This window comes from Heptranchias perlo, chromosome 13 (genome assembly GCF_035084215.1).
Source record: "Heptranchias perlo isolate sHepPer1 chromosome 13, sHepPer1.hap1, whole genome shotgun sequence".
In the NCBI taxonomy this organism is placed as follows: domain Eukaryota; kingdom Metazoa; phylum Chordata; class Chondrichthyes; order Hexanchiformes; family Hexanchidae; genus Heptranchias; species Heptranchias perlo.
Window position 1 is genome coordinate 69,672,393 of NC_090337.1, and position 16,201 is coordinate 69,688,593.

Here is a 16,201-nt window from a genome sequence, read left to right on the forward strand (position 1 = left end):
TCTCCCAGTACAGCCCACTCCCCAATATCAGTAATCCCAGTACAGCTCACTCCCCAATATCCGATCTCCCAGTACAGCCCACTCCCCAATATCCCCAATCTCCCAGTACAGCCCACTCCCCAATATCAGTAATCCCAGTACAGCCCACTCCCCAATAGCCCGGTCTCCCAGTACAGCCCACTCCCCGATATTCCTTATATCCCAGTACAGCCCACTCCTTTATATCCCAGTACAGTCCACTCCCCAATATCCCCGGTCTCCCAGTACAGCCCACTTCCCGATATTCCTTATATCCCAGTACAGCCCACTCCCTAATATCCCCGGTCTCCCAGTACAGCCCACTCCCCAATATCCCCGATATCCCAGTACAGCCCACTCCCCAATATCCCCGATATCCCAATACAGCCCACTCCCCGATATCCCCGGTCTCCCAGTATAGCCCACTCCCCAATATCCGATATCCCAGTTCAGCCCACTCCCCGATATCCGATATCCCAATACAGCCCACTCCCCGATATCCCCGGTCTCCCAGTATAGCCCACTCCCCAATATCCGATATCCCAGTTCAGCCCACTCCCCAATATCCGATATCCCAGTGCAGCCCACTCCCCAATATCTGATATCCCAGTACAGCCCACTCCCCGATATCCGATATCCCAGGACAGCCCACTCCCCAATTTCCGATATCCCAGTACAGCCCACTCCCTGATATTCCCTATATCCCAGTACAGCCCACTCCCTGATATCCCCGGTATCGCAGTGCAGCCCATTCCCTGATTTTCCTGTGCTGCCCACTCCCCGGCTCACTGTATACGATATCCCTGTGCTGCCCGCTCCCACCCTTCCCATGAAATTGATGGGAATGATCGGGCGGTTTCTATAGCAGGCGGCCCATCCGCAATGCCAGTTCTATGCCCGGGCAACAATTTGAAAATGCACCCTCCTCTTCCTCCTTAAAATCTGGGATTGTCATTGATAACCGCCCCCCCCTCCCAGCTCCACCCCCCACCCCACCAATAAAAATTCAAAGATCAAAGAATGTGATAAACAGTGAGAACAGCACGAGATCCAGCGCCCGATGTCGTGACCCCGAGCTTCGAAGCATCGAGGCTCCGTGCGACAAAGGGAGCTCAGAAACGCGGACCACTGGATGCGAGCAGTCCTGATGTGCAAGGGGAAGGTCAGGGCAATGATCAAATGACACCATCCGCCATCGCTTGAACTGACAGCCTCGAAAAACAGAATTGAGCCGAAAAATAAAACAGCAGCAGCTTTCAGTCGATGAGTAATAGAATTGGACGGGAGTGCTGAGGGTGAGCTGTCAGCAACGGGGGTGTAAAGTGTGCTGCAGCTGAGCAAAACACTCACAAATCAGCTCTCCTGTCTCCTTAGTACAGCAATTTGGAGAGGCCGCATCACATTAAGTGTCTATATTTTGGCTCGCTGTATTTCAGAATTCCCTGACACTTTCATGTAAACTGAGATTACGCAGGAATATATTCAATCTCGAGCTGTGTCAGTGTTTATTTCGATATATATTCAGATGAGTGCGATTAGCCAGCTGGCACCATCTGGGAGTTTAACAACTTCCCATTAACAGGGTGTTGTGTAAACATCAGTGCCATATAAGCTGTTAGATGCATTACCATTTACAGCTAGTAATAGACTCCTCCTAATTTACTCTGCACAAAACACGCACTTGTACACCCTTGTAAGACACTACTGTCCATCTGTGGAGTTATTTTACCAGTGCCTGGTGCTTGTTCATCGACCAATTAGCGAATTGCATCTCTGTGTCTGCACGAGTCTCGTTATCCCCTACTCCTCCCCACTGAGCACTGACAGACATGGAATTGCACAGAAATTACAACACAGAAACAGGCTGTTTGGCCCATCCATTCTGTGTTGATATTAATCCTCCACATGAGCAGTATCCTAATCCCATGTCTTGCCCTGTTCCCATATCCCTTTATTTCCCTTTCCTTCAACCACCTATCTAACCCATTCTTAAATCCTGCCATGGTCTCTGCTTCACTCACTAACGCCGGCAGTGCATTCCACAGCCCCACAAGTCTGTGTAAAAATAAAAGTTTTTACTGCTCTCTGTCCTAAATCTTTTACATTTAATCTTACAGCTATGTCCCCTTCTTCTGGATCCCTCAATCGTTGGAACTTCTGTGTTTCTATCTACTCTGTCCCATCACTTCATAATTTTGAACACCTCTATCAAATCATTCTCTAATCTCCTCTATTCCGACAAAAATTGACTCTATTGCTTTCAATATTTGCCCCTCTTTTTTAACATGACACATGATGGAAAACTGAACGTCGGCTTTACTGAGGTGGGAAATGCCCTGATCTTTCTTTAGTGGCACTGTAACTGAGTGGAAGACAGGAACATTAGGAACAGGAGTAGGCCATTCAGCCCCTCTGACCTGCTTTCCCATTCAAGTAGATCATGGCTGATCTGTATCTGAACTCCATTTACCCACCTTTGTCCCATAGCCCTTGATATCCTTTTGTAACAAAAATCTATCAATCTCTATCAATGGACCCTAAGCATCCACAGCATTATGGGGGAAGAGAACTCCAGATTTCCACTACCCTTTGTGTAAAAAAGTGCTTCCTGGTTTCCCTCCTGAATGGCCTTGCTCTAATTTTTAGATTATATCCCCTCGTTCTTGATTCCTCCTCCAGAGGAAATAGTTTCTCCATATCTACCTATCAAACCAATTTAACATTTTAAATACCTCAATCAGATCACCCCTCAATCTCTTAAACTCAAAGGAATACAAGCCAAGCTAATGCAACCTGTTTCCATAATTTAACCCTTTTAGCCCCAGTATTATTATGGAATGCAAAGGGGTTGAAGTTATGTTACAGCTGTACAGAGCTCTGGTTAGACCCCATCTGGAGACTGGGTTCAGTTCTGGGCACCGCACCTCAGGAAGGATATATTGGCCTCGGAGGGGGTGCAGCGCAGATTCACCAGAATGATACCGGGGCTTAGAGGGTTAAATTATGAGGACAGGTTGCATAGACTAGGCTCGTATTCCCTTGAATATAGAAGATTAAGGGGTGATCTAATTTAGGTGTTTAAAACGATTAAAGGATTTGATGGGGTAGATAGAGAGAAACTATTTCCTCTGGTGGGTGAGTCCAGAACAAAGGGACATAGCCTTAAAATTAGAGCTGGGCCGTTCAGGGGTGATGTCAGGAAGCACTTCTTCATACAAAGGGGAGTGGAAATCTGGAACTCTCCCTCAAAAAGCTGTTGAGACTGGGGGTCAATTGAAAATTTCAAAATTGAGATTGATAGATTTTTGTTAGGCAAGGGTATTAAGTGATATGGAACCAAGGTGTGTAGATGGAGTTAAGATACAGATCGGCCATGATCTAATTGAATGGCGGAACAGGCTCGAGGGACTGAATGACCTACTACTGTTCCTGTGTTCCTATGAAAGCCAAAATTCCATTATCCTTTTTGATTGCTTTTTGTATCTATCCACTGGCTTTTAATGATTTGTGTACTTGGACTCCCAAATCTCTTTGCTCCTCTACAGTCCATAGTTCCTGAATCTGATAGAAAATACTCTGATCTATCTTTCTTGGGTCCAAAGTTGATAACCTCACACTTGCCCACATTAAACTCCATCTGCCATGATTTTGCCCACTCCCTTAATCTGTCCCCGTGTCCCTTTGCAACTTTCTGCTCCCATCCACACAATTTACTGTCCCTCCTTTGGGACCACCTTTGGTTTACTATTTCCAAATGAGAGTGCTCCTGGTTTTGCTCGAAATGGTGGACAGACGCTTCATGAATGCCTTTGGGTCGTGCCGCACACAGCAATCAGGATAATTTCACCTCACGGTTACAAGAGGTGATGCAGGACTTTTCTTGAACATGAATATTACTGGAGGGAGGAGTACTTTCAATAAAAATTACTGCCCCCCCCCCCCCCTCCCAACCCTCCCCTCCCCTCCCTATTCCCCTTTTGACTTGCCCGGTACTGAGTTAACCTGACAGGTCAATATCAGCACCCAATGTTGAAAAAGATGTCTATCAACCTCCATGGGGTAGCGACAGTCACTGACTGAAAGGGTGGACCTCCCTTCCCCATTCACAGAAAAATCCGACAGGGAGGAGCAAACAACTATTGGGGAGCTCGGCTGATTTCCTCTTCATTTAAATCAATGGGACTTAAAATTGGGCAGGTTCTGTTAGGGAGAGAGCTCCTTTCTGCCCACTCACTTCATCTGTCCCCGTGTCCCTTTGCAACTCCTCCCTCCAGTAATATTCTTGTTCAAGAAAAGTCCTGCAAGGCTTTCCATCACCTCTTGTAACCATGAGGTGAAATTATCCTGATCGCTGTGTGCGACACGACCCAAAGGCATTCATGAAGTGTCTGTCCACCATTTCGAGATCAGTGCTGTGCCTGGGAGATCCAATATCCACAGGCTCATACGCAGCAAAATCTGCCCGATTCTCTTTCGAATGCCCCTTGCAACAGGCAAATCAACTTTAACCTTGCCTCCTCGTTTGAATTAGCTGAAATGTTCCTTCTTCTTCGGCTTTGCCTAGCTCCCTTTTTTATTCATTCTTGGGATGTGGGCGCCACTGGCAAGGCCGGCATTTATTGCCCATCCCCAGTCGCCCTGAGCTTGATACAACTGAGGGGCTTGCTCGGCATTTCAGAGGGCAGCTAACAGTCAGCCATGTTGGTGTGGGACCGGAGTCACATACAGGCCCAGATCTGGTAAGGGTGACAGGTTTCATTCCCTAAAAGACATTTGAGAACCAGTTGGGTTTTTATGACAATCCAATTGGTCCATGGTCACTTTTACCAATACCAGCTTTTTGTTTCCAGATGTTGCTTTGAAACTGAATTCGAATTCTCAAAGTGCCGCGGTGGGATTTGAAGTGTTTCAGGGTAGAGCTCCCCCTGGGGTCACTCACCTCGACCGGTGCTGTAATGCTGAAGCTTATCGCTGTACACCGCTTCTTTACCATACGCTCGCTTCCTGTCGCAGAAAGAAACACAAACACGTGATTCCTCTCGGTCGGAGAAGCTGTGCGGTGTGAGGAGACTTAAGAGAGAAACAAATAATAAGATGCATTACAATATTGACAAAGAGCATCAAATATTTTAAACTAAATCTGCAGTGGTGAATACTTGAACGTAGAAGTGGCAAACAGTGACTGATCCATTAGCGAGTAAGTCTGTCGTTGATTTTCCTGCAGCAACACATAGGAACAGGAGGAGGCCATTCAGCCCCTCGAGCCTGTTCCGCCATTCTATCAGATCATGGCTGCTAGGCACCTCAACTCCATTTACCCACCATGTTACCCTTATGATCTGACTGGAACACGAGGTGAATTTTATGGATGTTACCCTGACCCAACAAAAATCTATCGACCTCAATCTTGAGTTTCCAATTGATGCCCAGCATCCACAATCTTTTGGGGGAGAGAATTCCAGATTTCCACGACCCTTTGTGTGAAAAAATGCTTCCTGATTTCACTCCTGAACGGCCTAGCTCTAATTTTAGGATTATGCCCCCTTGTTCTGGATTCCCCCACCAGAGGAAATGCAGGAACATAATGGTCAGTGATCAATCCAATGAGACAATTGGAGTGTGTCTAGTCAACAGATGGGGGCAACAGTTAGGGGCCATCTCCTAGTCAGGCCTTTGACTGCACTGAGTAAATGAGAATATTAGGATACCTTCCCCATCACCAAAGATGTCCTTTGCTACAAGATTATCAATGTCCTTCCATTCAGAGTGGTCAATAAAAAACCACAGCCCTTTCTCTGAGTGTTTTACTACAATAAAATCAGACGTGTATCTATAACGACCTGCTGCAGACGATAGACACGGCCACCAGCGAAACTATGAAGACTACTCCCGCAGCTGCTGAGCCTGCAATTAGTGGCAATTGCTCCCTCAGGTCGGACTTGTAGTCATCTGCAATGAGAAGAAAGCAACAATGTGAGGAACTTCATCAACAATCAATACTGCAACAAGTGCGGTCATTAAAGGAAGATCAGGCTGATTCTAACATTTCAGCTCCACTTTGTCTGTGCTGGTTAACGTTAACATGAAATGCATGTCAAATGCACTCTGACAGCGTCAAACTCCCAAACCCTAGGCCTTTTCATAAAGCATATATCCTTCCCATCACTGCTTTTGCTTTCAGGCTTCAGTTTAAAGTACCTTGTAATTGAGTTAGCTTAACTCATGCTGCACTGAATTTCATTTTCTGCTTTTTATAGCAAAGCACCTGCTTTCCGTTTGCTGAGGGGGAGGTCCAATAAAATTTATTCCAGAAATCAAGAGCGCTTTAAAGGAGATTACGTGAGGCTGGCATTACAACCGTAGGGCATTACCATCAGAGAAGAACCAGGATCACAGAGAATCTAAAGGGGCAGGACCCTAAAGCTGCCAGTCAGACCAACTGCTTCATTGGCAAGGCTGAATCCCACCATCTCCTGTTCAGTCAGCATCCTTCATCAAGACATAGAATCATACAGCACAGCAGGAGGTCACTCGGCCCATCGTGCCTGTGCCGGCTCTTTGAAATAGCTATCCAATTAGTCCCACTCCCTTGCTCTTTCCCCATAGCCCTGCAAATTTTTTCCCTTCAAGTATTTAGGAACATAGGAACAGGAGTAGGCCATTCAGCCCCTCGAGCCTGCTCCGCCATTTGATAAGATCATGGCTGATCTGTGATCTAACTCCATATACCTGCCTTTGGCCCATATCCCTTAATACCTTTGGTTGCCAAAAAGCTATCTATCTCAGATTTAAATTTAGCAATTGAGCTGGTATCAATTGCCGTTTGCGGAAGAGAGTTCCAAACTTCTACCACCCTTTGTGTGTAGAAATGTTTTCTAATCTCGCTCCTGAAAGGTCTGGCTCTAATTTTTAGACTGTGCCCCCTACTCCTAGAATCCCCACTAGCGGAAATAGTTTCTCTGTATCCACCTTATCCGTTCCCCTTAATATCTTATAAACTTCGATCAGATCACCCCTTAACCTTCAAAACTCTAGAGAATACAACCCCAATTTGTGTAATCTCGCCTCGTAATTTAACCCTTGAAGTCCGGGTATCATTCTAGTAAACCTACGCTGCACTCCCTCCAAGGCCAATATGTCCTTCTGAAGGTGCGGTGCCCAGAACTGCTCACAGTACTCCAGGTGCGGCCTAACCAGGGTTTTGTATAGCTGCAGCATAACTTCTGCCCCCTTGTACTCTCGTCCTCCAGATATAAAGGCCAACACTCCATTTGCCTTCTTGATTATTTTCTGCACCTGTTCATGACACTTCAATGATCTGTGTACCTGAACCCCTAAGTCCCTTTGGACATCCACTGTTTTTAACTTTTTACCATTTAGAAAGTACCCTGTTCTATCCTTTTTTGATCCAAAGTTGCTGACCTCACATTTATCTACATTGAATTCCATTTGCCACAGTTTTGCCCATTCACCTAATCTATCAATATCGCTTTGTAATTTTATGTTTTCATCTACACTGCTTACAATGCCACCAATCTTTGTGTCATTGGCAAACTTAGATATGAGACTTTCTATGCCTTCATCTAAGTCGTTAATAAATATTGTGAATAATTGACGCCCCAAGACAGATCCCTGCGGGACTCCACTAGTCACATCCTGCCAATGTGAGTACCTACCCATTATCCCTACTCTCTGTCGCCTTTCACTCAGCCAACTTCCTAACCAAGTCCGTACTTTTCCCTCGATTCCATGGGCTTCTATCTTAGCTAACAGTCTCTTATGTGGGATCTTAACAAATGCCTTCTGGAAGTCCATATAAATAACATCCATTGACATTCCCCTGTCCACTACTTTAGTCACCTCTTCAAAAAATTCAATCAGGTTTGTCAGGCACGACCTACCTTTCACAAATCCATGCTGGCTCTCTCTGATTAACTGAAAATTCTCGAGGTGTTCAGTCACCCTATCCTTAATTATAGACTCCAGCAATTTCCCCACAACAGATATTAGGCCTATAATTCCCCGGTTTCCCTCTCTCTCCTTTCTTAAAAAGCGGAGTGACATGTGCAATTTTCCAATCTCGAGGGACAGTTCCTGAATCTAGAGAACTTTGAAAGATTATAGTTAGGGCATCCGCAATGTGCTCACCTACTTCCTTTAAAACCCTGGGATGGAAACCATCTGGTAATGGGGATTTGTCACTCTTTAGTGCTATTATTTTCTTCATTACTGTTGCTTTACTTATGTTAATTTTATCGAGTCCCTGTCCCCGATTCAATATTAGTTTTCTTGGGATTTCCAGCATGCTGTCCTCTTTTTCTATTGTAAATACTGACGCAAACCCTATTCCCATTTATCCACTTCCCTTTCGAAAGTTATTATTGAATCTGCTTCCACTGCCCTTTCAGGCAGTGCATTCCAGATCATAACAACTTGCTCAGGAAAAAAAATTCTCTTCATTTCCCCTCTGGCTTTTTTGCCTATTATCTTAAATCTGTGTCCTTTGGTTACCGACCCTCCTGCCAGTGGAAACAGTTTCTCCAGGAAATGTATCCAGGCTCTTCATGAATAAGCCCCTTAATGAGGTGAGGCCGTCTATATCTGTCAAATTATAGCTTTTGTATGTATTTTACATTTCAATTTAATTACAACCTTTTACAGGGGAGGACATTTTCTTCGAGGAATAGGGTTTGCAATTTGTTCTTGCTTGAGGAGGGAAAAAATCTAGGTGTTGCTTTCATCTTGACAAGATTCACAGACACCATGGGCCAGAAATTGGTCCTAGTTGGGCCCCTTTTTCTGGCAGTGAACAGGGGCAAAAAGGACCAATTTTGGGGCGCAACATTCCATGCCCGATCTGCTCCTGCGTTAAGGGTGCCACGTGTTGGTAATGGCGGCATTGGAGGCGTCCCAGGCGGCCGCCTAAAACAGGGGTTATGCCCGTTACATGTGTGAATGAGGGGCCTAAAGCCTGTTTTAGGCCCTCCTCTTTCAGAAATTGCTTTGGATTAAAGTGGAGCAGGAACTTGGGGCTCTCAAGCGTTCTCCGTGGCCTAAGCAGTCGCCATCAAACAATACATTAAAAATAATGACAAACAAAAATATTTTTGTTGAGCCAGAAGCAACAAGAGTGTTGCCCCCGTCTCCACATTCCGTGCAATCGCTCCTCCTCCCCCCATTGCAGCTCCAACCCCCCCTCCCCGGGACTTACCTTCAGGCCGCTGCCGGCCAGGCAAGCTCCCCGATATTCCCCTTCCTGAAATGCGCAAACTGCATGCGCAAGGGCCTCAGGTGCTGTCAGATCGAGCAGAAAATGTTGTCAAATTCCCTTTTGAAAGTTATTATTGAATCTGCTTCCACCGCCCTTTCAGGCAGCGCATTCCAGATCAGAACAACTCACTGTGTAAAATAATTTCTCCTCATCTCTCCTCTGGTTCTTTGCCAATTCCCTTAAATCTGTGTACATTGGTTACCGACCCTCCTGTCAGTAGAAAGTTTCTCCTTATTTATTCTATCAAAGCCCCTCATGACTTTGAACACCTTTATTAAATCTCCCCTTAACCATCGCTGTTCTAAGGAGAACAACCCCAGCTTCTCCAGTCTCTCCACATAACTGAAGTCCCTCATCCCTGGAACCATTCTAGTAAATCTCCTCTGCACCCTCTCTAAGGCCTTGACATCCTTCCTGAAGTGTGGTGCCCAGAATTGAACACAATACTCCAGCTGGAGCCCTAACCAGTGATTTATAAAGGTTTAGCATAACTTATTTGCTTTTGTACTCTATGTCTCAATTTATAAAGCCCAGGATCCCTAATGCTTTTTTAATAGCCTTCTCAACTTGTCCTGCCACCTTTAAAGATTTGCGTACATACACCCTCAGGTCTCTCTGTTCCTGCACCCCCTTTAAAATTGTGTAAAATTTGTGGAAATGGCTTCAGTCAAGACATGTTATAAAGTAATTTGTTTTAGGAACTCAATGAAAACTTTGTGATATATTCCCTCCTGAATGCAGTGACCCTTTGTGATGGTACAGTTTCACAGGGGCCTCTGGTCTCTCAGCCATGCATGACCCTGAGTGTCAGTCGGCTATTGGACTGTGGGGGGCATCAGAGCCAAGAGCCCGTACCTTGCCTCATTCGATGTTCCCAGCCACGTTTTTCAGCAGAGGTTATTACATAGCGTCAGGAGCAGGAACCTAAGCTGATCCTGTCCTCTCTACTCCAGTGTCCCTAGGGCCATTAGTAGCATCTGTACTGCTGTCTTGGCTGAGACCAGCTGACTCAGTGGTAACTGGGGATTGAATCAAGGTCCTTGGCTCAGTTCCACACTGGGACATTCAGTTACCAGTTGAGTCACTGGAGCAGCTCAGGACATGACCAGCTTGACTCAAGTGAAAAGAAAAGGAACATCAAATGGGTTGTTACTGTTTTTGTGTTCAACAAGATGTTAGTGATGGAAGCCCTTCCTATAACTAACCCCGAGAGCCATGGATTGATTATCTCCAATAACCACAATCTATCGCCTAGCTGCAAGCATGCTATACAGCTTCCCCGACTTGTCAATCAATTGCTTGCTCGCCTGCCTTGAGGGTGACCCTGATGATGGAAGTGTTGAGGGAGTTCTCCCCAGTGTCCAGGCCAATATTTATCCCTCGACCAACATCGCTTAAACAAAACAGATTATCCGCTCACTATCACATTGCTGTTTATTGGGAGCTTGCTGTGCGTAAATTGGCTGCCGCATTTCCTATATTACAGCAGTGATTACACTTCAAAAGTAACTCATTGACTGTAAAGCGCTTTGGAATTTCCTGGGGTCACGAAAGGCGCTGTATAAATGCAAGTTCTTTCTTTCTTTACCACACTCCCCCTTCAGGCAGTAGCCTTTGATCAGCATCTACATGTTTTAAGGATATTCACTTGAAACAAAAAGACAGTCTCACTGATCGCTATAGCCAATGACACACAATGAACCAGGACAACCTTGAATGAATTAATTACAGCACTTAGGAATACTTTGCCTCAGTTCTGGGATAAAAGCACCAGACAGGAGCACCAACTACAAACACAATCAAAAGCTTCACAGCCTCATTACTCTGTTACAGAGCCAGATGGTCACTGCGGAGTTCGATCTGGCTGCCGAGTTCGATCTGGCTGGGAGGACTCCATCTCCTACATGCTTGGGACGATATTCAGTTGAAGGGGAGGAGCTGATTGTGCAGATTATAATCTCTCTCCGTGTGTTCCCTACGTTTCATTTGTCCTTCCTTTGCACAGAATAACTTATTTTTCACTGCAATGTGCAGTCTACCTGCTTCCTGCATGTTCAGCCTGTACCTTTCAATCGTTGGATTCACAATCTCAGTTGCTGATTTTCTCCCCTGTTTATTTATTAAAAAGAGCCACAGGCCCTCCTTCAATGAATATGTTTACCCTATTTTACTGTGAGAAAGATACACCAATTTTTCACTTCCCTCCAACGTCCAATAATCCTGAATGTTCCAGTCAATAATAAGAATCTGTATGTACAAAATGATGAATCTCCTGTCTCTGTGTGTTGCAGGCAAAGTGGGAAAATTGTCCAACGTCACATTAATCTGTTTTGCTGCACAGAAAGAAAATCCATTTCAGCTAATGTACAACCCTGATATCCATGTTGTGATCAGACAGTAAACCTCTGAGCTCTCGAAGGTCGTGGGTGGCAGGGGGTGTGGGGGTTGGGTTTACTGTTGGACTATCGCTCCCTGCCACTGCACCATACTGAGCTCTCCTCGAGCAGTGAGAGAGGAGGAAGAAAGGCCAGATCTGACCAGAAAGTAGCAGACGAGGCCAGCATGGAGACAATGGCAGTAACTTGCCATCGCCAGATTCTCCTCCCATTGGAATCAATGGAATGAAAATCGAACGTGTTGTACAGAGGGTGGGCGATCGTATCTGGCAGGTCACAGAGCAGGCCGTGAAGGCCAAAATTTACCCCGGTGACTATAAACTTTAGGCCTTGAGGAAATGAGCATTTGGGCAACTGAGGAAGTCTAGAAGTATTCGTCTAATAGCCCTGTACTGTGCCGAATTATTATACTGTGCTGTCTAATATACATGTGCACTGAGACCAGTTGCCAGAATTGGTCCTGCCTTTGCGCTTGGTGAAAAATAGCCAGTTTTGCCATCAGCAATCCTTTCAAAAGTCACTTGATGGAAACTGGGACCTTCATGTGATTGGCAGGTGCAAACCAAAATAAGGAAGGGTAATGGCCTCGTTACTTTCTGGCCTGCTGGTAAAGCCAGGTGAGGTTTAAGTTCACCACTTCAGGAGGTATAACTACAAGATTGCAAGTGTCAGCTTGGTTCAGTTGGGTGGCACTCTCACCTCTGAGCCAGTGGGTTCAAGGTCCACTCCAGGACTTGAGCACAAAATCTAGGCTGACACTTCAGTGTAGTACTGAGGGAGTGCAGCACTGTCGGAGATGCCGTTTTTCAGGTGAGGCAGTAAACTCGTTTGCCTGCTCAGATGGATGTAAAAAATTCCATGGCACTTTTCAAAGAAGAGCAGGGGAGCTTTTCTGATGTTACTTTTAATGCACAGGAATTGAGGCAGACTATGTAACAGTCATGTGACTCTGTACGACCGATATTCCGATAAGAGCTTCCAGCCTGTGATAAAAAACCGGAAGATTACCCCTCATGTTCTAAGGGTGACTTTTCCTCTTTAAACACGATTGCTTTTTTGTTTCAAAGGAGTGTTCTCTTTAACAGCTGTAAGGAACAGCTGTAGGGACAAGGGTTGCAACAGATTGGAGTCTTGGATACCTCTTGTCAATAACGCCCAACATAGGGAGAAGAGATTGATCATCTTTGCTGTTTGGGCAACATTTCAGCGCAGGTGTTGGAGGTGGAATGGCAATGCCAGTCCTCTCGCCCCTGGGTGAATTCCTGGTGCCATTTTCCTACACTGCCGAGAACTCAGAATGGTGTCAAGTGAGCAACCTCGAAGGGAAAACCGCAGGGTGGAAAGCATCAAATAATAAATCAATAGTAAGGATCATTTTTTGTTTTCTCCTGCCTCCCCAGGCTGTCAGAAGCACCACTGATGGGGTTTAATTCCTCCAGTCAATTAGGATTTTTGCCGTTACTGTAATCGAGTCCCTCGGCAGCGCCCTTCCCTGCCAAGCTTACCATCTGTCAGTGTTTGGAAGCACATTTTGCCGCTGTACTTTCCAAAGCCAGCGACTGTCCTGGCTCGCACCTGCACCACGTACACAATGCCAGGCCGCAGACCATCAATGCGAGCTGTGTTTGTCAGGCTCTTTGCCACCGAAGAATTATACTCATTGTGATCCTGAAAAATAAAGGAAATCGTCCAGCTTTTATCATAGAATCTTACAGCATGGAAGGAGGCCATTCGGCCCATCGTCCCACTCCCCTGCTCTTTTCCTATAGCCCTGAAAATGTTTCCTTGTTAAGTATTTACCCAATTCCCTTTTGAAAGTTACTATCGAAACTACTTCCACTACCCTCTCAGGCAGTGCATTCCAGATCATAATAACTCGCTTTGTAAAAAATTTCTCCTCATCTCCCCTCTTGTTCTTTTGCCAATTATCTTAAATCTGTGTCCTCTGATTACCGAGCCTCCTGCCAGTGTTGTTGCTGTTCAGGCTGATTCTCTCTCTCCACCACCAAGGCAATGACTCATTTGACGTTCATTTAGATTTGTTTTTGTTAAGTAGGAGGATGTGTGTATTTTTCCCCCCAAGATTGTTTTTGATGTACATGGAAGTGTGACACACTGCGGCAGCTATCGAACTGTACACAATGATGCGTAGCACTCTGAGATCTAGCCCAACAGTTGAATGCTGATGACATCATAAGAATGAGCTGTGCTGAGTTACTGAGCCTGATAGTGCGAGACAGCTGCATTAACATCAGTAGAGATACATTCATTAACATTGAGCTCTGGCTGAGGAGAGCCACTGAACCTGACAGGACGAAGGAGCTGGGTTAACATCAGTTGCGATACGGTCATCAACAGAGGATGCTGGCTAGGAGGAGGAACGGAGCCTAGTAATGCAAGAAAGTTGGATTAACAACGATAAAGAGATCAACACAAGGTGCTGTTGTTCTCTGTTGTCCCGGCTGGATAAATCAGTGAATGGCTGTATCATACAGAGCAGTAAGGTCCCAGGTTCAATCTCAGGAGTGTTGGGTAAACTGTATCAGCTGTGGCAGCAATAGGAGTGTTACAATTGGCATCAGTTTCCTTGGGTTCGGGAGAGGTAAATGGGCCAGGGTTCCTACTCCTAATCACAACACATCAACCATTGCTGGTATTGGATGCAGGTGAGGCACTGGATAGAAAGACTTGCATTCATATAGCCCCTTTCCTGACCTCAGGATAACCCAAAGCACTTTACAGCCAATGAAGTACTTTTGAAGTCCCTGTTGTGATGTAGGGAAATGTTGCAGCCAATTTGCACACAAGGTCCACAACGGCAATGAGATAAATGACCAGTTAATCTGTTTCAGTGATGTTGGTTGAGTGATGAATGTTGGGCATGACACTGCTGGGACTCCCCTGCTCTTCTTCGAATAGTACCATGTGATCTCTTATGTCCACCATGGCTCGGTGGTTGCACTCTCGCTTTTGAGTCAGAAGGCTGTGGGTTCAAAGGCCAGAGGCCAAAATCTAGGCTGACACTCCAGTGCAGTACTGAGGAAATGCTGCACTGTTGGAGGTGCCGCCTTTCAGATGTGACATTGAACCAAGGCCCAGTCTGCCCCCTCAGTAGATGTAAAATATCTCACGTATCTATTCGAAGAAGAGCAGGGGAGTTCTTCCCAGTGTCCTGGCTAATATTTATCCCTCAACCAAAACCTAAAATAGATTATCTGGTTGTTGCTGTTTGTGGGACCCTGCTGTGTGCAAATTGGCTGCCGTATTTCCTACTTTACAACCAGTGCCATAGAAGCGATGAATAGGTGTGGGGATGTGAAAGTGTTACAGTGGAGGAAGGGGTTTTCGGGTTGGTCAAGGCAGTTCTTGTGTGTAGGGGAGCTGTGTAGCCGTAGTGGAGGATAGGGAGTTGTAGGTGCCCTTAAACAATGAGCAGCGTGGAGGGTTAATTGCAGAAGTGTTTTCCTAAGAGGGTGAAGAGTGTCCTGGTACCCAGGGTGGGCAAGGAAGAGAAGGAGAGCATCCAGTGTTTTGCCTTGCCTGCACCACTAAGGATGTGGACCTCTTTGCAGCAATGTCCTGCAGTCCTAGGTGTGAGGGCATTGGCGATCAGTGGCAGTGCCTAACCTCCAGGTGGCACGAGTGATAATTCTGGGTGACTTGGTGGCCCCCACTCCTAAGGTGTCTGCTCGTGCTGTCTTCAATAACCGCACCCCCCACCCCACCCCTGCCCAGAAGGCCTTAGAGGTCTGAATAAGTGAAGTTGTGATTTCTTCTCCTCAGGCTTGGTGCGTACACAGCTTGCCCTCTGGGCACAGATAGCACTTGAATATTCATAAAGCTGTCCAGGTGTAGTAATAATATAACTGGTAAGACATGACAGTGAAGTAATTGGAGAGAGAAATGAAAGGGCCAATCAGTGTTCCTGGCCCATCTCCTTTTCCCCAGTGTACTGAATAGCTCAGGCTGAACAGTGCAATTAAGAGGCTTCCTGTTTTTACACCAATGCTTGAACCAATGGACATGCAAATAAGCACACCCAGGAAATTTCCATCTATCTCCCTCTAGAGGCCAGTGGCAGATTTGTTTAAAGGTGCAACAGCCGTGCAAGTCAGGTGGAGGAAATTCTGGGCCAGAATGATTAATTACACATTGACTTCGGTTTCAGTGTAGTCTCACCTAATTAGCAACTAATTAGCCATTAATGGGCTGAACAATTTCTCAGGCCTGGTAGTAGCTGTCTTGAAGCAGAAGTTCCCAGTCACCAAGCTTGTCATCGATTCATATTTAGTGCAATCACAGGTCAGTTCAACACTGCAAGCTAACTTGAGGACACAGAAATGATTTGATTCAAGAGTGGCATTGGTCATTTTTCTCCCTCTTTCATATGAACTGGTTTCTCCCCCAGGAAAGTTGATTTGTGCCTGAAATTGCAGATTTTGCCACCCACTTCTTCTGATGAGCACTGCCAACAAAATATTAAAGGGGCCATTTCAACCCTGCACGCCCAGCTTCG

The 16,201-nt window shown here is 45.8% G+C and overlaps 1 protein-coding gene across 1 annotated transcript in view; it reads right to left on the minus strand.

The window, feature by feature from the left end:
* LOC137331693 (ephrin type-B receptor 1) overlaps nucleotides 1-16,201 on the minus strand; it is a 514,964-nt gene that overhangs the window by 66,686 nt on the left and 432,077 nt on the right. The window contains exons 7-9 of the mRNA XM_067995660.1: nucleotides 13,191-13,353; nucleotides 5,859-5,967; nucleotides 4,958-5,022 (exon numbers count right to left, since the gene is read on the minus strand). Of these exons, the coding sequence (XP_067851761.1) occupies nucleotides 4,958-5,022; nucleotides 5,859-5,967; nucleotides 13,191-13,353 (337 nt within the window). The remainder of the gene's footprint in view (nucleotides 1-4,957; nucleotides 5,023-5,858; nucleotides 5,968-13,190; nucleotides 13,354-16,201) is intronic.